At 39.3% G+C, this 21,212-nt stretch overlaps 2 protein-coding genes across 2 annotated transcripts; both read right to left on the bottom strand.

Annotated features, from left to right (window-relative positions):
* Positions 1–929: 929 nt before the first annotated feature.
* On the bottom strand, positions 930–8,620 carry LOC115412791 (uncharacterized). Its single transcript, XM_030125452.1, has 2 exons — positions 7,982–8,620; positions 930–1,449 (listed from the first exon to the last, which is right to left on the bottom strand). The coding sequence occupies exons 1-2, from the start codon at positions 8,134–8,136 to the stop codon at positions 930–932; spliced, it is 675 nt and encodes a 224-aa protein (XP_029981312.1). The 5' UTR covers positions 8,137–8,620.
* A 3,000-nt stretch (positions 8,621–11,620) lies between these two features.
* On the bottom strand, positions 11,621–20,942 carry LOC115412233 (UDP-glucuronosyltransferase-like). Its single transcript, XM_030124616.1, has 5 exons — positions 20,021–20,942; positions 17,580–17,711; positions 17,259–17,346; positions 15,256–15,475; positions 11,621–12,048 (listed from the first exon to the last, which is right to left on the bottom strand). Exons 1-5 carry the CDS (start codon positions 20,876–20,878, stop codon positions 11,766–11,768), a joined length of 1,581 nt encoding a protein of 526 aa, XP_029980476.1. The 5' UTR covers positions 20,879–20,942; the 3' UTR covers positions 11,621–11,765.
* Between the last annotated feature and the right edge of the window lie 270 nt (positions 20,943–21,212).

Genomic DNA, 21,212 nt, shown 5'->3' with positions numbered 1-21,212 from the left:
TAGAGGGAAGAGGCGGAGTTATCTGTGAGGGGGGAGTGTCTGTTTACAGGTAACTAGAGGGAAGAGGTGGAGTTATCTGTGAGGGAGGAGTGTCTGTTTACAGGTAACTAGAGGGAAGAGGTGGAGTTATCTGTGAGGGAGGAGTGTCTGTTTACACTGGTTCCACATGGCTGGTAGATCCACTAGAAAGATTCAGACCATCTACTCTAGAAATAATCTGAATTAGAAAAGGGAAGTGGACTGTGTGCGTGTGTCCATTTGTCATGCTTTTGTGTTTTTGGTCAATGAACAGACGAGTGAAAACATTAAGTTGATAGAACCAATATTTTTCTCTTTGTTGTAGTCCAATAAAAACATTCAATTATCTTTTTGTTTTGTCTTTTTTCCTAGAAGTGTGGTTGGCTATGTGTACAGGCTCATTAATATCATTATTGCTATCCATTTTTTACATACTTAATTTACTTATACTACCTTTTTTTCTCCTTCTTCCTTTCAGTGAGCATTATTGATACCCTTTTTATTTCTTCTTAAAAAAAACAAAACAGTGTATTTTGTATGATTGATGTCCTGTATAATATCTTATAAGACTGCTCTGAATAAACATTTGAATAAAAAAAAAACCCAAACATTAAATTATGAAAATATTGACATTTACAAACTATCTTTTCACAAAAACATGTGAATAACCTGAAAAAAACTGAAATTTTGTAAGAAAAATATGTGCAATTTTAACAATATTATGCCTCAACTTATCATTTGTACATGTGCTTTACACACATTTGGTAACAGGTAGAATAATGTTTAAAAGAAAAAACTGAGTTTTTCAAAGTACTTACAAATACCTTCCAAACTAGGTTTTATAAGTTACTTTAGGTTCAATCACCCCTCAGTGACAAAAGGTAAATAGTAAATTGCTAAATCCCCATTCCTTACCATTGTCCTTCACAGCCCTGAGGTTGTGGATCCATTTGTCCAGTGGGCCAAGGAACTGAGCCAGGTATGTGTGACAGGTGATCCAGTCCAGGTATGTGTGACAGGTGATCCAGTCCAGGTATGTGTGACAGGTGATCCAGTCCAGGTATGTGTGACAGGTGGTCCAGGTATGTGTGACAGGTGATCCAGTCCAGGTATGTGTGACAGGTGATCCAGTCCAGGTATGTGTGACAGGTGATCCAGTCCACGTATGTGTGACAGGTGATCCAGTCCAGGTATGTGTGACAGGTGATCCAGTCCACGTATGTGTGACAGGTGATCCAGTCCAGGTATGTGTGACAGGTGATCCAGTCCACGTATGTGTGACAGGTGATCCAGTCCACGTATGTGTGACAGGTGATCCAGTCCAGGTATGTGTGACAGGTGATCCAGTCCAGTGGGAGGATGTCATCACCGAGTCCGAGCCTGAGCACAGGATCGACCACAACGGACCCACCGCTGACCTTCTGTTTATCCCTGCCCACCATAGAAGACACAGACAGATAAGGACAAAAAACAGTATTTATAAAGCACCTTTCAAAGTCACAGTTCCAAAAGAGAAAGTTCAAAGCACAAAGAGTCATCAAATACAATTCATTGTTGAATATTTTAATAGAGCAGACCAATCTAATGCACACACTCTTGGCTCAAATGTGCTCACAGAGAAACTACGCACAGAGCCTGAAGAAGGCTGAACGATGAACGTTTGTTTTCCGGAGTAACATTTTCATATGTCATGTTTGGGTAGCCTTTTCATAATGTAAGGCTGTTTAACTTGATGCTTGTTCTGCAGGAGCACAAGTGAGTATTTTTTCGCACACTTGTAGACAGTCTTTATCATCTGAGACTGTTTTCTTGCCATTTGTTTAGTGGCTAGGGACTAAGTCCACCACTACGTTGCTGTTTAACTAATGTCAGCTAATGTTAGTGTTGTTTGTTTTCTTGTTTTGTTAGTTCTGGTCCCTCTGTTCCCCAGGGACCCTGCCTTAATCATTAGTACAAGAAGGTTATCTTTCTTTTCCCCTACTTGGTCTGATATTGACTATGCTGAGATAGAAACGCTATTCTGCTGCTGTATTAGTAACTTACATTTACTTCATTACCTTTGGTTTTATTATCTAAATCCACTCTTTAGAACTTACACCTCCATACATATACTATATTCACAAATTTTTTGCCTCTGCTTCCCATCTCCATCCCATGGTTGTCAATACTGGGAAATCTATCCACAAATCCTATTCTTTAATTAATGGGAACACTCAAAATTATAAGCTATAATGTTAAAGGTCTCCATAGTCCTGTTAAGAGAAAGAAAATTATGTACCAACTGAAACAAGTCAACTGTCAGATAGCTTTCCTACAGGAAACCCACTTATCTGATGCAGAACACGAAAAGCTAAAAAAGTCGTGGGCAGATAAAGTATATTATTCCTCGCATCACTCTGGGAGGAAAAAGGGGGTATCTATACTCATACATAGACATGTCAATTTTGTAAAAACTTCTGCACATAAGGACACTGAGGGCCGATATATCTTGGTTAATGGACTGATTGATGGCATAAAAGTATCCTTCATTAATGTATACGCACCGAATGAAGATGATCCTGGCTTCATTAGAACGCTATTTAATAAAATATTACAATATAGCACTGGACTAATTTTGATAGGAGGAGATTTTAATTGTGTAATGTCTAATATGTTAGACCGGAAACCCCCCTCTAAAGCTACCCTTTCCCAAATGAGTAAAATGCTCAAATATCAATGCGCAGAGGCTGGCCTTGTGGATGTATGGAGGAGCAAATTCCCTGGAAGTAGAGATTTCACATTTTACTCAAACAGACATGCATCATATTCAAGAATTGATTATTTCTTTACGTCTAAGAAAGACCAATATAGAATATCTGATATTAAAATACTACCTATTACATTATCTGATCATGCACCTATAGAATTAAAGTGGGATATAGGCCAGAGATCATCCTCTAAACAATGGAGACTAAATGCATCCCTCCTAAATGACAGAGAATTTAACTCCTTCATCAAAACAGAGCTTAAGAATTACATGGACACTAATATTTCATCGGTAACATCCCCCCTTATTATATGGGACTGTGCCAAAGCATTCCTTAGAGGTCGCATTATTTCATTTACATGTGCTAGGAAAAGACAGAAGGAAGCCAAACAGCGAGAATTAGAAGATAAAATAAAAGAATTAGAATATAATCATAAACAGTCTGCATCAAATAGTTTACTAAAACAATTAAATACAACACGTAGAGAACTTAATAGTCTACTATCAGATAAGATTGAAGGAAATTTAAGATTTACCAAACAAAAATATTATGAGCACGGCAATAGGGCAAGCAGATTATTAGCTTTCCAATTAAGAAAACAAAAGTCATCTAATATAGTGCAAAAAATAAAATCACAAAGTACTTTTGTTTCAAAACCAGATGAAATAGCAGAATCCTTTGCACTTTTCTATAAATTCCTATATAAAAATACAGATACTTGCACTGATGATAAAAAAATTGCAGATTTCTTAAAAAACATAAAATTACCAGAATTGACTGAAACGACTGCTAGGGATCTAGATAAACCATTTGAAGAATGGGAGATCAAGCAGGTGATCTCAACACTAAAAAATAATAAAACCCCAGGGCCAGATGGCTACATTAATGAATTTTATAAAACTTTTAGTGATATACTTTCCCCCCTATTGTTAAAAGCATATCACTACGCACTTTACTCTAAAACCGTGGCACCTTCCTGGACAGATGCAACCATCATAGTAATACATAAAGAGGGCAAAGATCCGACCGAATGCCAGTCCTATAGACCAATATCACTGCTAAATGGAGATGTGCGAATATTGACAGCAATATTGGCTAAACGAGTCAACCAAATGATAACTCAAATTATTCATCCTGACCAAACTGGATTCATTGCTGGAAGATATTATGGGGATAATTTACGACGTCTGCTGAATATAATATCATATCAAAAAGATAAGAAATCAGAGTCAATGATTTTATCTTTGGATGCTCAGAAAGCATTTGACCGTGTGTCATGGCAATTTTTATTTCAAACTTTAAAACGCTTTGGATTTGGACCTAACTTTATAAACTGGATTCAAACACTCTATTCAGACCCCCAGGCTTCCGTTAAAGTCAATGGCTATATATCACAGAGATTTAAACTGGAACGCGGCTGTAGACAGGGCTGTTCTCTGTCACCATTGCTTTTTGCCATCAGCATTGAACCATTTGCCCAACTCATCAGAGATAATATTAACATAAAAGGAATTATGATAAATACTGAGGAACATAAATTGTCACTATATGCAGATGATGTATTGCTATATCTAACAGAATTGGCATCTACAATACCACATCTTAAGACTTTAATTAATGAATTTGGATACTACTCAGGATATAAGGTAAATATTGATAAAACAGAGGCTATGGACATCAATGGCAAGATACCCCAAAACGTAAAACTTCAGACTGGTTTTAAATGGCCCAGTGATGGTATTAAATATCTTGGTATATTTATTCCCTTATCCCTACAGAACCTTTATGATGCTAATTATATCAAAATAATCCAGTGCATAAAAGGAGACCTGGATCGTTGGTCTGTGCTCCCTCTTTCTCTGCTGGGACGTATTGAAAGCATCCGCATGAACGTTCTGCCACGACTTCTCTATTTATTTCAGATGTTGCCCATAGATATTCCTAAGCTTGTTTTCAACAATTTGGATAAAATGTTGTCAAAATTCATATGGCAAAATAAGCGTCCTAGAATTAGACTTAAAACTCTACAATTATCAAAGTCCAGTGGAGGCCTCAACCTACCAAATTTAAAATTTTACTTTTGGGCTGCACAAATGAAACCCTTGATAGGATGGATTCAGGACAACACAAACACACGATGGGTTAATATTGAAAAACAACAATGTCAAGATCCCTTACAAAGCATGCCCTTTCTAGATGCACCCACTGGAGAGATGTCCGACTGGACCAGGGTCACTTTTAAAATATGGAATAAAATAAAGTGTGCATTTAAGCTCCCAAAACTAATTTCACCTTTGATAAATATTGGCTACATGAAATCTTTTACACCCAATAATCTAGACAACAGCTTTAAAAAATGGTCAGAAAAGAGATTGATTTACCTGCATCAGCTGTTTGATGGTGGGATATTTAAGACATTTGAGCAGTTGAAAGATGACTTGATCTCCCCAGTTCAAATTTTTTTAGGTATTTGCAACTTAGAACTTTTCTGATGACTCACAAGGAATGGGATAAATTCGCAAAACCTTCACCCCTAGAAAAGTATCTGATAGAGTTACAAACTGGTGATGGAGAAAAGAAAGTAATTTCTAAATTGTATAATATTTTCTTATTTATGAATCAAAATAACTCCTCGCAGATAAGAGGGAGATGGGAGGCAGAGGCGAACGTGGACATATCTGAGGATGACTGGCGCGATGTATGTACGGAGGCACATCTGGTTACAAATTCTAATACATGGAGGGAATTCAAATGGAAAATAATCATTAGATATTTCAGAACACCAGAAATAATGTCTAAAATGGATCCCCAACATCCCAGCTCATGCTGGAGGAACTGCGGAGCCCATAGAGCTAATCACACTCATATATTTTGGGTTTGTCCTAAGTTATGTGTGTTTTGGAGGGAGGTGTTCAATGCCGTGAAGGAGGTTTTTAAAATGAACATCCCACAAAGCTTTACAGTGGCAGTTTTGGGAGTAATACCTGAAGGTCTGGATAGAAAAGCAGATAAATACCTTTTGAATATATTATTCACCGCTGCCTTAAAGTCTATAACCATCAGCTGGATGAAACCAGAACCTCCCTCATATAATACATGGATTCAAAAAGTTTGGGATATTTACCAGATGGAGCAGATCACACACCTGCTCCGGCTTCAGAAAACCATATTTACTAAAAGATGGGAACCTATGTTACCTTTACTACTGCAATAATATTTACTGGTGTTGCAAGAACACTCCATGTTATCAAAGTGCTGTCAATCTACCTCTGTCGAAGATCTATATCTACAGCCTTTTTTATTTGTATTTATTTATTTATTTTTTTTTTTGTTTTTGTTTTTTGAAGTAATCATTGTTTGCTATAATTATTACTGCTTTCTTAAATTTCATTATATGTGTCTGTGGAGGTGTATGAGAATATATTTGCAGCTGTGTAGGGGGAAAAGAAATTAATTGAACTGTGTAATTGAATGTGTAATTGTACTGTACTGAAAAAAAAGAGAAAATTTAATAAAAATTAAGTTTAAAAAAAAAAAATGTGCTCACAGCTCTTCTTTGTGTCTGTGTTCATATTAAATCAGTCTCAGTGAATCCAAAGGAACTTTGTGTTGGTAAATGACAGTTGTTCAAATGGACAGGATTTCAGTTCTGTTCAACATGCTGATGCTCATATGAACTATGTTTTCAGCTCCAAAATGAACCATTTCAGCACAATTAATGCTATATTTTCATGTCACAAATGGACAAGTTCTATTTGAACTGAACTGAGCTGAAAAACAAATCTTCTCTTTTGGATTCCCCAGTTTTTCTTCCCAGATTCTCTCCTCCATATCACATGTTTTATTTGTACAGGTTCAATCTGGAGTATGGTGCTGATCCATCCTGCTTCTGTTCCACCAATACATACATGAAGAATGGCACACAGCACTGTTTACATCAACACTTTTACAATAAGAAGCATTTTTATACACAAAGAACAATTCTAGATTGTTCTTTCCTCTTTAGTCTGATGCTAAACTATCCAATAAATAATAGTGCTCCTAGTTTTTGCACAGGGATCATTAGTGTAAACGCTGACATGGCTGCAGAGCATCAGTATGATGGGATCCACAACAACCATGTCACATCCGTCCACTGACACATTTAGTGTTTTTGTGTCAGCTGGGATTGTTTTAGATCCACAATACCAACATTTATGAAGAAGAGCACAATTAGCAATAGGAAGTCTAGAAGTTTATTCCTAATAAAGTACTGGGACTGACCAGAGCATCATGGGTAATGTCACGTCTGTCCACTGTCACGTCCGTCCACCAGCAAAAGTTTTCACATACACGTGCTATTCCAAATCCAATATTTATGAAAATAGAGCTTCCACTGTCAGAGAATATCAGTAGTCTGTGCACAAATGGATTAGCATTATTTACACACACTTCTATGACTTTAGGACAACTGTTTTTTTTTTGACAAAAATGGACACTCATTTGACCCCCTAAGGAAATTTTAGCCAATATGCAATGTATCTGGTGTGTGCATTAGATTGGTCAGACTCATGAGGCTGTGACGTGTGTCCTGCAGTGAAACCACCATCAGACACTGACAGCCTGGATTTGTTGACAGGTAGCAGACATGTGTAAACCTGAACCCCTGAATAATGAGTCCAGACTCTGGTCCATTTCCAACTGTGCTCCACTGAAGAAGCCCACTGTTGTCCCCTGAACTCTAACTGTCCACTCTCCATATAGAGTAAAGAGTTTTTTTTCTTCATGTACAGACGTTCCTACCACCATGAACCACTGGGTTTGATTCAGAAACGACAATATATTTAGCATTGAACTCCACATCCCATTCAAACCACTCCAACAGCAGACACAGGCCAGTTTTAAAACATGAACCTGGAACCAGACCAACATTTAAAGTCTGAACTGAATTCAAAACAACTGTCACTTTACAGTCTATCAAGTTACATTTAGATTGAGACTGACTTGTTTGTTTTGAAATTATTACAAAATTCAGCCCAGATTTTGCTTCAGAAGTTCATTCATAAGTCTGTATCTTCATAAGTATGTGATCTATTTGGTTCAAGTCCAGTGAGTTTCGAGCAGACTGTATTTGGACACTGACACTAAGAACAAACACACAACTATTGCGGTTCTTCAGCAGCACCTACAGTCTGGGCTGGAACTGAACTGGACAAACACTGTGAGTGATAATGCACCTGTCAGTCCCACAGACTTCCAGCAGCACATGTCCACTGGAACAGAGCAGATGAGGACAGGAAGTGGACCAGTCCCAGCCTGTGTCTGTCTGTCCATCCGTCCGTCTGCTGTCATCCTCTGTGTTCTTCCCATCAGTCCTGTCCTGTTGAACCATCCCAGTCCAAAGGTCAGCTCCATTTTTAGGCACGAAAAATACACAAGAGAAACAGAGAAATATTCTGAAATTCTAATCACCATTTGAACATCCAACTAAGACAATTACAGTAGCCCTGCTAATTGTACAGTCCTTTGGCGTGTTTCTTCTGTTGACAGTATTAACATAAATGCAAGAATCACCCATGTCTGTCACTGAACACAGGCTAACATCAGTAACTCACTAGCTTGTGCTAAGCGTTAGCCATGTTGTGCCAAATTCTACTTCCTGCCGAAAACTGCCCCCCCCTTCCTAAATCAGCCATGAAGAGAACAATGTGCACTGAATTCACCCTGACAACTTTTTCTCCTTTCTGACTGTGGGGTCTGAAATGAACTGTGAATTATTCAACCTCTGAACACCATCATACCTGTGGAGCAAGTAAGTTATTAATAATATTGTAAGATATTGCAGTTCTGTTTTTTTTTTTTTATCTGTTTAATATTAAAGAATGTGCAAACTGTAAGGTATGTAAAACTTTCTAAAGTTAAATCTTAGATACACAACACACAAAATATATAATAATATAAACAGATACTACTGAAAACTACATCACCCACAGCTGGGGATGCAGTTTTCAGCAGGAGCAGAATTCATCATCAGATATTGCTAAAAACTGCATCCCCCCATCGGAATTAGCTTCTGAAGCTAAAGGAGTGAGATGACTTTAGCAGCTCACATTTGGAACTATTCTGGTGTGACAGGGTGAATTTGGTGACCTTTGTCCTCTTTATGGCTGACTTAGCAAGGGGAGCAGTTTTCAGCAGGGAGCAGAATTCAGCACTACAAGCCACAAGCACATGCAAACAGGTGAGGTTCTGTGAACACTGAACCCACAGGTGAGGTTCTGTGAACACTGAACCCACAGGTGAGGTTCTGTGAACACTGGACCCACAGGTGAGGTACTATGAACACTGGACCCACAGGTGAGGTTCTGTGAACACTGGACCCACAGGTGAGGTACTATGAACACTGGACCCACAGGTGAGGTTCTGTGAACACTGAGCCCACAGGTGAGGTTCTGTGAACACTGAACCCACAGGTGAGGTACTATGAACACTGGACCCACAGGTGAGGTTCTGTGAACACTGGACCCACAGGTGAGGTACTATGAACACTGGACCCACAGGTGAGGTTCTGTGAACACTGAGCCCACAGGTGAGGTTCTGTGAACACTGAACCCACAGGTGAGGTACTATGAACACTGGACCCACAGGTGAGGTTCTGTGAACACTGGACCCACAGGTGAGGTTCTGTGAACACTGGACCCACAGGTGAGGTACTATGAACACTGGACCCACAGGTGAGGTTCTGTGAACACTGGACCCACAGGTGAGGTACTATGAACACTGGACCCACAGGTGAGGTTCTGTGAACACTGAGCCCACAGGTGAGGTTCTGTGAACACTGAACCCACAGGTGAGGTACTATGAACACTGGACCCACAGGTGAGGTTCTGTGAACACTGGACCCACAGGTGAGGTACTATGAACACTGGACCCACAGGTGAGGTTCTGTGAACACTGGACCCACAGGTGAGGTACTATGAACACTGGACCCACAGGTGAGGTTCTGTGAACACTGGACCCACAGGTGAGGTTCTGTGAACACAGTGGACAGTTGTGGTGACCTCAGTCACAGACCATGGACAGGTCTGATGGATCAGTATAGTAAGAGAACAAGTCTGACACTCACCTGCTGTCCTCAACTGGATCCCCGGTCCAAATCTGAAACACGGCAGGGATGTGACTCCAGGTACCGGAAGGTGATTTTGGAAAAGGGCTCCACCCCCACCGACAGAAACGGAACCTGTTCAGTTATCTGTGCTAATCCTGATTATTGCACTGCACTATGGTGAAAAATAGAACAAACAACTTCTATGGTTTAGTAATGACACAGAGTTTATAGAAAGAAAAAGCTGGAAATATTCCCAAATCAACAAATCAAGTCCAGGAAAGTTGTATTAAAATGAATAAAATCAGTATTATATATTGATATTCTATATTATTATTCTATTGTATATATGAATATTGTAATGCTGAATGGAAAAATCCAGGGGATTCTGATGTACATGCAGGTTGCAGCTGGGGTGAACCTGTCTGTCTGTCTGTAGTGCAGAGCAGGTCAGTGGTCAGTTGGGTTACTGCATGAACCTCTCAAACAGCTGAGCCACAGAGGCCACTAAACCCTAAGATGGGGGCTAGGGGTCTTCAGCAGCACCTCCAGTCTGGGACTGAAGTGGACAAACACACAGTGGTCCAGTCTCCACCTGGCTGATACTGTCACTGAGCTCAGATGAGGACAGGAAGTGGACCAGTCCAGCCGTCTGTCTGTCTGTCTGTCTGTCTGTCGCCATCCTCTGCTCCATTTTTAGTGAGTAAAAATCCACAAGACAAAGCTGTAAATGTTCCCAAATCAACTAATTAAGTGGAAGAAAGTTGTATTAAAATGAATCCAATCAATAATCTAGGTGATATACTATATTATTATTGTGTATGTGAATTTTTTCATTCCCCTTTGAATGAAAAACTGGGGGGGGGGGGGGGGGGGGGGCATACATTTACAGGTTGAAGCCCAGGTGAACCTGTCTGTCACTACCTGTCTAGTCCTATGTAGTCCTATGCCCATATGTAGTGCCAGACCAGGTCTGTCCACACACTGGTCTGCCCTAATGGGACCACAGTTTCAGCTGAGTGGTATTTGGAGCCAGTGGGCCAGACTGAATTGAATGCAGGTGAATGGGAGGGAGCTGGACTGCCAGTTCAATTTGGATCCAATCAGCCGATTGGCTGAGCTGGAATGACCCGACTCACAATTGGACCGCTCAGCCGACTGGTGCCCCAGTCATCACCGACTGGGACGGACCGAATACCTGCAATTTTAGCCGTGCTCTAACCTGCTTTAGACAGCCTCACTCCAAGGCCAGGGTCCAACCCAGACCACAGAGCCTTTGTGTCAGTGTGAGCTGAACCCCCACTCAGTCCTAAACAAACACACACATTTACATCTGCTTTTCCACAGGCTTTAATCAGTGTCAGTGCCATGGGTTTTCCACAGTTCAAAGATATGCCAGTTTTCCTTCATCAAAATCACAGTATTTTAATTAAAAAACATTAGGATTCCTGAAACAGAATAATTGTTACATTGATAATAATAATGGATTAGATTTCTGTCATGCTTTTCTAGGCCCCAAAAGCACTTTACATTATTGACCCATTATTCATTCACTCTTACATTCTCCCTCTGGTGGTTTTAAACTACATCAGTGTCCACAGCTGCCCTGGGACCCTAACCCTAACCCTGGGTCTCTAACCCTGGGACCCTAACCCTGGGACCCTAACCCTGACCCTGGGACCCTAACCCTGGGACCACAACCTTGGGTCAGACTGACAGAAGCGTGGCTGCCGGTCCACGGCTACAGCCCCTCCCACCACTCAACATTCATACACATTCGTACACCAGTGTGAGTGACACTGGAGGATGAAGTGTCTTGCCCAAGGACACAACAGACTGACTAGGACAGAGCGGGACTCGAACCGCCAACCCTTGAGTTTCCCTGCAGAGCTGTGGCCGCCCACACATTAGATGAACTACTGGGACTTCCTCTTCTCTGTCCTCTTTCTGAAACAGCTCCGGGTGCAGAACCAGCAGCATTTTAGCGTCAGAACCAGAACAGTGATCAGAACCAGGGCTAAAAAGCCCAGGACGTCCAGGCTGTGGTACTGGATCCAGTTCAGGTCATGAGCAGCCACCCTCAGATGTGCAGCTCCTTTGTGTTTCATGACGAACTCGGTCCAGAAAACAGCCAAGTCCAAAGGCTGAAGAGGACGGTCCAGGTGGATCTGAGACAACTGCACCATCTTCTGTTTGTAACTACACAGGAAACCCCAGGACAAATCATATAGATCTGGACACAACTAGTCACCTTCAACACAATGGACGATAAACCAAACTTTTACAAACACAGTATAAGTATGAGATTATTCCAGTGATCTCCAGACTTTCTGCTCATGTCTGGCTCATAAATCTTTCACCCATTATCATGTACAGAATTTCAGATTAATCGGGTATATAAGGTAAAATAAGAATTATCTAATTAGGTCATAAATAATTAATCAAACTGCTGGTTTCACTTCAGTTCTTTCCCTACATTTTGCCGCTAATACCTTTTACTTCAGTGGAGTTTTTCATGCAGGACGTTTACTTGTAATGAGTATTTTTGTACTTTTACTGAAGTAAAGGCGCTCCACTGATTGTCATTAATTTGATTTTTTATGACCATCTTATTATCTTTATAGGTTTTATCAGCTGATACGTGTGTTTGCACTTGCTCATGCTGACTTTGCTTTGGCTGATTTGACCCAGAACATTTCAAAGAGTTGAACAAATGTTTGAAGGAGCCCAGCCTTCACAGTGGAACTAACAGGAGGGTAAAGGTGAAGCCAGATAAGCTCCGCTGTTTTTATGACCAATGCAAACAGAGAAACCACACCTGTGATGGAGGGACCTGAGGTGAACCAGGACTGGAACTGACACTAAACTACATTCACACATTTCATATGCTCCTCAGACCCAGAAAAGGAAAAGTTTGGCCTTTTTTTACATTACACAATTGTCTCGATTGGACGCGGCATAATGCAACAGTTTTTTCGGATAGATTTTCCTGCCTCCAACTGGTCCAGAACGCAACAGCTCGGCCTCTCACTGGTTTGAACAGACAACATCATATCACCCCAGTCCTGGCTTCACTTCACTGGCTTCCCGTGCATTTTAGAATTGATTTTAAGATTTTATTGATCACTTTTAAAGCCCGAATGGGCCTGGCCCCTAGCTACATAATGGACATTTTAGTCCACAGGTGTCAAACATGCGGCCCAGGGGCCAAATCTGGCCCGCGGGATGAATTTGTGAAAAACTGCAAAAATTACACTGAAGATATTAACAATCAATGGTGTCAAAATCATTTTAATTCAAGTTCCACATACAGACACATACAGTCCAATTATATTTCCAGTGGGTCAGAACCAGTAAAATGTTATAATAATAACCTATAAATAATGACAACCCCAAATTTTCTTTGTTTATTGGCGTAAAAAAAGTAAAATTACATGAAAATGTTTACATTACCAAACTATACTTTTATAAAAAAATGTGAATAACCTGAACAAATATGAACAAACGGAAATGTCTAAAGAAAAGTAAATGCAATTTTACCAATATTCTGCCTGTTACTAAATGTTTTGTGTGATTGTAATCCACATGTGTAAATGATAAACTGAGGCAGAATATTGGTAAAATTGCACTTGTTTTTCTTAAGACAATTCAAGTTGTTCATGTTATTCAGATTTTTAAGGAAACTTTGTAGATGTAAACCTGATTTTAATAGACTTTTACTTTTTTTACTGATATTATTTTACTGCTCCGGCCCACTGGAGATCAAATCGGGCTGAATGTGGAACTGAACTAAAATGAGTTTGACACCCCTGTTTTAGTCAATTATGAGCCGGTATGCAGCCTTAGATCCTCGGGGGGGCGGAGGGCTCCTGGCTGTTCCAAAGTTGAGGTTTAAATTGAAAGGCGACCGCGCCTTTTCCATCAGGACCCCTCAACGTTGGAACGGCCTGCCTGAGGAGATAAGGTTGCAGAATCAGTGTCATCTTTTAAGTCACTTCTTAAAATGCATTTTTATAGACTTGCCTTCATGTGATGTTGCCTCTTTTTAATGTTTTTAATGTTGAATATTTAATTTGACCCTGTTTTGGTTTTTCATTTATACTAACATACATGATGTTGTTTTATTCCACTCTTTCATTTCACATTGATCTGACACCATCATGTTCTGTTATTTCTGCCCTCTCCACTATGATACATTCAAAGTTATTCACGTTTTCCTGTTTGCTGTACTCATCTCTTTTATTGTGTTGTTTGCTATGTTTTTATTCTGCTGTTGTGCATTTTTGCTTTGTCTGTCAAAGCACTTTGTAAACTCAGTTTTTAAAGGTGCTATAGAAATAAAGTCATTATTATTACTATTTTACAAATGTGTATTTATTTTACTAATTTTTTAATGGAATGTCCTTTGCATTGGACAGCATTTTTTAAAAAGTAAAACTGTGGAACTTTTGTCCCCTATAGAGGACACAAATGCATTGCTGGGTCTTAGGAGGATTGTACTGTATGTTACGCCAGTTCTGATGGTATTTGGCGTGCTATATGTACGGATTTTCATCCTTTTGCATGTTATTCAACGCCATTTGATCCTGATGTCAATTTACATGAAGATCTCCAGTTCACATATCCATAACCCCTAACCCTAACCCAGTGTTTTTCAACCTTGGGGTCGGGACCCCACATAGGGTTGCCTGGAATTCAAATGGGGTCACCTGAAATTTCTAGTAATTGATAAAAATATTTTTTTTAAAAACGTACTTATAAAAAATATGTGGTGAGTTGAGAGAGAATCACAAAACATAAAAGATATGACAAACTCTGAAGCTGAAACTGCAGCACTGCGGTTCTGTTTATCTGTGGTTCTGTTTATCTGTCAAATGTTCACTGTGGTCAGTTTCAGATGCTGCAGCTATTTCATAATTCATAGTTTGAGTCACTGTTTTTTCAGTATAAATAAAATTCTCCCTTTGTGGAGTAATCTACACCTGGATTTTCTGCCTCCGTCCATAATAATATACATTATATAGACTAAATGTCCTCTAATATTAACGTTTATTTGCAACATAGTACAGCAAACTATTATATGATCAAAAACAAACTAATATGAGCAAAAAAAAAAAAAGTCTCCACTTTGCTTGTCTGGGGACGCCAGAAATTTGTGATGTTAAAATGGGGTCATGAGCCAGAAAAGGTTGGGAACTACTGCCCTAACCGCTAATTGAGTGGTATATGACGCAGAGTGAACATACACATGGAAAGCTTATAATGAGTACAGATAACATGCCAATTAAAAGTGGTGTGTATGGCATGTCTATTTATGGATTTCATAATATGTTGTAATGTGCCTTGATTTTCCGTCCTTTCCTACTTTTTATCCTACTGATACTTCCATGGCGTCCACTGTCTCACCTTTTGTCGTGGATGATTTTCTTTATCGCAGTCAGCAGTGCTTCAGTCGTAACATCATGAACACTCAGTTTTTCTGCGACACCTCGGGCCACCATGCGATGTGTGTTTTCCTCCTGGTCCCCAAACAGTGGAAACATCACCATGGGAACAGCGTTACAGATGCCCTCATACAGGCCATGACTTCCTCCATGAGTCAAGAAGATTTTAGCTTTGGGGTGAGCTGAGGAAACAGGAAACCACAGCTGAAACGTTTACTTAATACGCAATAAGATTATGCAACAATAACCCAGTGTGGTGCTGCTCATTCTGTGGAATATAATAACAGAACAGAACTGTACAAACTAGTACACAATAGGAAAGTGCAATTACTGTGATATAACGTGCAATAATCTGTTTATATTTCAGTCATTTCTCTTCCTCTTCCATTCTGACTTAATTTAATTTTATTATTTGCACTTTGCTCTGTTCTCTACTACGTACGACAGCGTATCAGGGCCACGCAAGAAAATAAAAACGCATGTCACTACAAGAATAAAGCTGTAATATAATGAGAATAAAGTCATAGTTTAAAAAAAAACTCATTATTTAACAAGAATAAAGTCATATTTCAAGAATAAAGTCATATTATAATGAGAATAAAGTCGTAGTTTTAAAAAACTCAGTATTTAACAAGAATAAAGTCGTAATATTTCAAGAATAATCATATTGTAATGAGAATAAAGTCGTAGTTTTAAAAAACTCATTTGGTGAGAATAAAGTTGTAATATAATGAGAATAAAGTCATAGTTTTAAAAAACTCACTATTTAACAAGAATAAAGTCATAATATTTCAAGAATAAAGTCATATTATAATGAGAATAAAGTCGTAGTTTTAAAAAACTCATTATTTAGTGAGAATAAAGTCATAATATCATGAGAATAAAGTCGTACCCACTCATCAAATAATGTAAAACTTGGAACCTTTTGTGAGGGTCTACTTTCATTTGGGGTTTACGCACAAAGGCCAAATACTGAGCCTATTAGCCCCGCCCACCATCAACACATTGGCATTAGTCGTAGGACTGTGAAGTGAGTTTATACACGTTTGGGTTTGTTTCGTCGTAAAAACCAAATTGATTTGGAGCAAATTTCCTCTTTTGTGGAGGAGAAACTGCTGAAGTGTTGGACTGCAGGACTATCAGTGGAAACAACAGAACTAAAGGGTTTGTTCTGTCTGAAGAAACTGTGAGGATTTGACTGCGAGTTTCGGAGTCCAACAGAAGGGAAAGCTGCTGCTTCGGTTGTTGCGTTTGCTGTAAAACCAGAAACTGTTGAATTTTCAAAATATTATCACTTTAATCTCATAGAAGTACAAGTTCATTCTTGTTAAATAATGAGGTGGGTTTTTTTTGACTACAAGTTTATTCTCATTATATTATGAATCTATTCTTGTAGTTACAAGCGTTTTTATTTTTGTACGTGGCCCTAATACACTGTCGTAATTATGTGTGTGTGCTCTGTTTTCTGTTTTCCCATTTAAATGTGTGTGTTCTATTTAACAGATCATTTCACTATCGACCTGTGGATCGTAATTTTGTTCATCAGACCAACGTTTAAGGGCAATAAAGAACCTTGAATGTTGAAAGATGAAGTGTTGTGTGGAGAAGGGGTGGGTTTAAATAAGTTCTACTTCCACTCCTTTTCAAATGTGCAAATGAAGTCGTGTATATGTATACGTTTTGTTTTTTTGTCTTCCTCCGTGACTTCTTACTACCTGTTTTATTTCTAAGGACTAAGTAAGATTACTTTTTCTTGTTGCATATTCGTAATAAACTAAAAAAAAGTGTAAAATATATAATGTAAGGTCACTGTACAGGGACTGTTTTGCTATTTATGATTGAACTCTTTCACTGTTTTCAGTAACACAAATACCTACATAAAGAAAATGTCATTATGTCTGTAAATGTTTTTGAATTCTATGCTTCATGATACGGCAGAAGTACATTATTGTGATGGAAACACACCCAGGAGGTCGTTCTGAGGTAACCACTTCATGAGCCTGACGTTCTCTGGTACGTCTGGAGGTGGCGCTCCAGTGTATCGCCACAAAACCTGAAACATAAATGACAGCACCACAGTGTGTGAACCTTTATGAACAGTGGTAGATGTTTATAGACAGCAGCGAGCCAAAGCTGAGGACAAAGTCCGACAGTTCCACCTGGAGCGCAGCAGGAAACTCTGTGGCTGATGTGTAAATGTTTGTGGTGCAACAGGACGAACAACACAGGAAGGAAACAGTACGCAGCTGTAGGTAATGTTGGAGAATCAATTAAAACAACTGTTACCCTTTGAGGAATTTGTCGAAAAGCATCAAAGAACTGTTTGGCTCTTTCCTCAGGCATATCGGACACCATAGACCCCAGGGTGAAAACGATAAACCCATCATCTCCAGAGCCGTCCACAAACTCCTCCAAGTCCTGTCGAGTTTAGACAAAACACAATAATGGCCTCCAGGACGTTGTGACATCTGTTTGTTTGTCCAGATCAGGACTAGGGCTGTGTACTGGCAAGAATCTGGCGATACGATACAAATCACAAAAGTATGATTACGATACGATATATCACGATATATCATGATACTGTTAAAAAGGCAAAATTGTGTTTGTTTCTTTTGTTTTTAAAGATTACTTCCTGGAAAAATTAAATTACAGCAGAAATCTGCACAAATACTAAACATTTTTATTTGATCAGAACAGGATCTAATGTTATATCACAAAATGTTCCTGTGTTCAAACTTAAATTCTGTTTTACAGACATTACAGTGCAATCCTTTCATGCATGAATTATGAGACCCTTAATCAAGTTGTTTTTTTTTTTCCTGAGAGTTTTTATTCCTCTTTAGGCATGAAAAAACATGCCTAAAGAAAATTTTCTTCTGAAACTATTTTTCATGGAGCTGCAAAAATGTCCACTCAGCTGGACACCACGCATTTAATTTTTAAAGCAAATAAACATGTATTTACTGATATATTGTGTGAAAACTATGAAATAAAAACACTTTTAATGCTTATTGTAGGTAATTCATTTCTCAGACAGGGGTAGTTGTTTGTTTACATGCTTTACTAGTTTGTCTGATTAATGAATTATCTACAAAAAATATATGTGGAAGAGAGTATGCATCTTTACCAGACATTTTTAAATGCTACTAATCTAATGTTTTCTCACATGTTAACACTATTACCAGTCATTACTCACGTTGTGGCGATAGTATGCAAAAAAAAACAAAAAACAAAAATTTTTTTTACAAAAACTGTTAATTACAGATTAATAACAATAATAAGCAATTGATTTACACTTAAACATGTTACTCTAGATCAGGTTTATCTAGAACAGCAAAGTTACAGTAATGGTATGAATTGCAGTGTATGGGATGATGCATAAGTGTCCACTGTGTTGGCTGATATGGAACTAAAACAACAAAATCCATGAATATACAAGAGAACAGCTGGAGAATAGCTGTCCACTGTAGTGACCACTATGCATGAAAGGGTTAAGATCCTGTTCAAATGTTCATATTCTATTAGTTCAGAGCTAACATCAGAACAGTATTTTTGTGCAATCCCAACAAAGGAACTAACGATATTTAATAAGAGTGTTAAATAATAATAAATAAAAGAAAAACAAAAAAGAAAAACAAAAATGAACCTCCACAATATCTGCATTTGAATAAATATCTAAAAATATTGACACAGTACTTTTTAATATCGATACAGCATTGTGAAATGAAATATCGCAATATACTGCAGAACCGATATTTTCTAACAGCCCAAGTTGTAGCATCTGTTTGTTTATCCAGATTAAGACATCACCCAAACTCCTGCTAAAAAGCTACAGTTCTGATCGAGTCAGTTCTCCTCTACAAGTGCATGTTCTTGTTTTAATCAACAGCAGATCACATAATGCCTGGAAGGAACTCGTTAACAGTGTTTTAATCCATGTGTCTGGTTAAGTGATAAAAAGTCTGTATATTAGAACAACAACAGACTCTGGAAACTGGAGGAGAAATCTGTACTGGTTTATCAAAGCGTGTATCATACCAACTTTATTTATAAAGCACTTGAAGAACTTTACAGCTGGCCAAAGTGCCGTACACGAATCATAAAACAAGGAAATAAATAAGTAAATAAGTAAAAACAGTGAGCAAAGACCATAAAACAACATATAGAGTATTTAGAACGATAACTCCTAATCTATACAATAAACTATGACTAATTAGTAGTGTTTTCCATCAGTTGACACAAAAGAATGAACTGAAGTATACTCCATATATGAGCACAGTACTGTGGAAACAAGAGGAGGAGTTAAAAAAAAAAAAAAAAGAAAAAAAAAGAAAAACAAGAAAAGCACTCAGAGAGCACAGACCTCTGCCAAGACAGATCCCCCCCCAGGTCACCACCAAAATTTAATCATTTCTTCCTTGTGCCAGTATCAACATTTCCTGAAAATTTCATGAAAATCTGTCCATAACTTTTTCAGTTATCCTGCTAACAATCAAACACGCAAACAAACACACAAAGCAAAGTCATCACAATACCTCCTAGCGGTAGTAATGAGTTCATGGAACAGTATCTGTGATTGACTCTAGTCCAAATGCTAACATTTGACTGGCTCTGTGGTCATAGACAAACCCATATTTTGTGCCACAGTACTGTGGCAGTAGACTTGTCTTATTTTATTGCATTCAGATGTGTTTTTGTCCCGTGGTGCTCACTGGTCGGACACTCACCGCTGGCAGACGGCCTTTCTGTGCACAGTTGATGCCTCCAATAAAAACCATGTTGGGCATGATGGGCCTGGGCCACTCGAAGGTCCAGTCATACTTCAGAAGCCAGATCGCATCATGACTTAGAAGATCCTTATAAGTCACACCGTCTCCAAAATATCTGCTGGCCAGATGATCAAAGTTGGCATACATTAATTTGCAGGTGTGTTCCTCCTTAAAATAAAGGAACAGGTTCTTGACTCTCTGCACAAAGTTCATTTTAGGTGAAAGCCCAGAGCTGAACACAGGAACATGAGAAGGAGGTGAAGGACACTGGTTGACTTTGATATGCAGCCCACAGGGAAGACCATGCAGGAAATAAACGGCAGGAACGGAAAACAGATGAGCCAGGATGGGACCACATGGGAGGAAGGGGTCTGTGAGCAGAACATCGAAGCCCTCTGCTCTCAGTCGACTCATCAGCGCCTCATTGTGCAGCAGACTCTCACACCCTCTCACCTGCAGATCAGTGAAGTTAAGCAAACGCTGCACGTTGACCAGAAAACCTGTGAGAGCAGGTGGGTTGAATATTCCCTTCCTGAGCTCATTAAAGTTTCCATCCAGTTCTTGTTGGCTGTAGGACACCGTAAACACCTCAGTCCTGTAAGTGTCCGAGCCTTGGATCAACAGGCTGCTTTCAGGCACCAGCACCACCACCTCATGTCCTCTGAGGCTCAGCTCCTTCACCAGGATCTTCATGCTTAACCAGTGGCTCCCGTCCACAGGCATAACCAGGACCTTCCCCCCCTGAACGGGCTCTGCACTCAGGCAGCAGAACCAGGCCAGCAGACCCAGTGAAGTGAGCCGCTCTATGGTCCTCATGACCTCGTCTGTGTGAGCTGAAGGCTGGACTGTTCAACAAATACAGGCAGCTGGAGGGAAGAGGCGGAGTTATGTGTGAGGGGGGAGTGTCCGTCTACACTGTGGTTCCACACGGCTGGTAGATCCACTAGATCACAGGTGTCAAACATGCGGCCCAGGGGCCAAATCTGGCCCACCAAAGGGTTCAATCTGTCCCTGGGATGAATTTGTGGAATGCAAAAATTACACTGAAGATATTAACAATCAAGGATGTTCAAATCATTGTAGGTAATTTCAGTCTAAAGTGGATCAGACCAGTCGAATACTATCAGAATAACCTATAAATAATGAAAAC

The sequence above is a fragment of the Sphaeramia orbicularis genome, chromosome 21 (genome assembly GCF_902148855.1).
Source record: "Sphaeramia orbicularis chromosome 21, fSphaOr1.1, whole genome shotgun sequence".
Taxonomy (NCBI): Eukaryota; Metazoa; Chordata; class Actinopteri; order Kurtiformes; family Apogonidae; genus Sphaeramia; species Sphaeramia orbicularis.
This window is presented reverse-complemented; position numbering and strand designations above follow the sequence as displayed.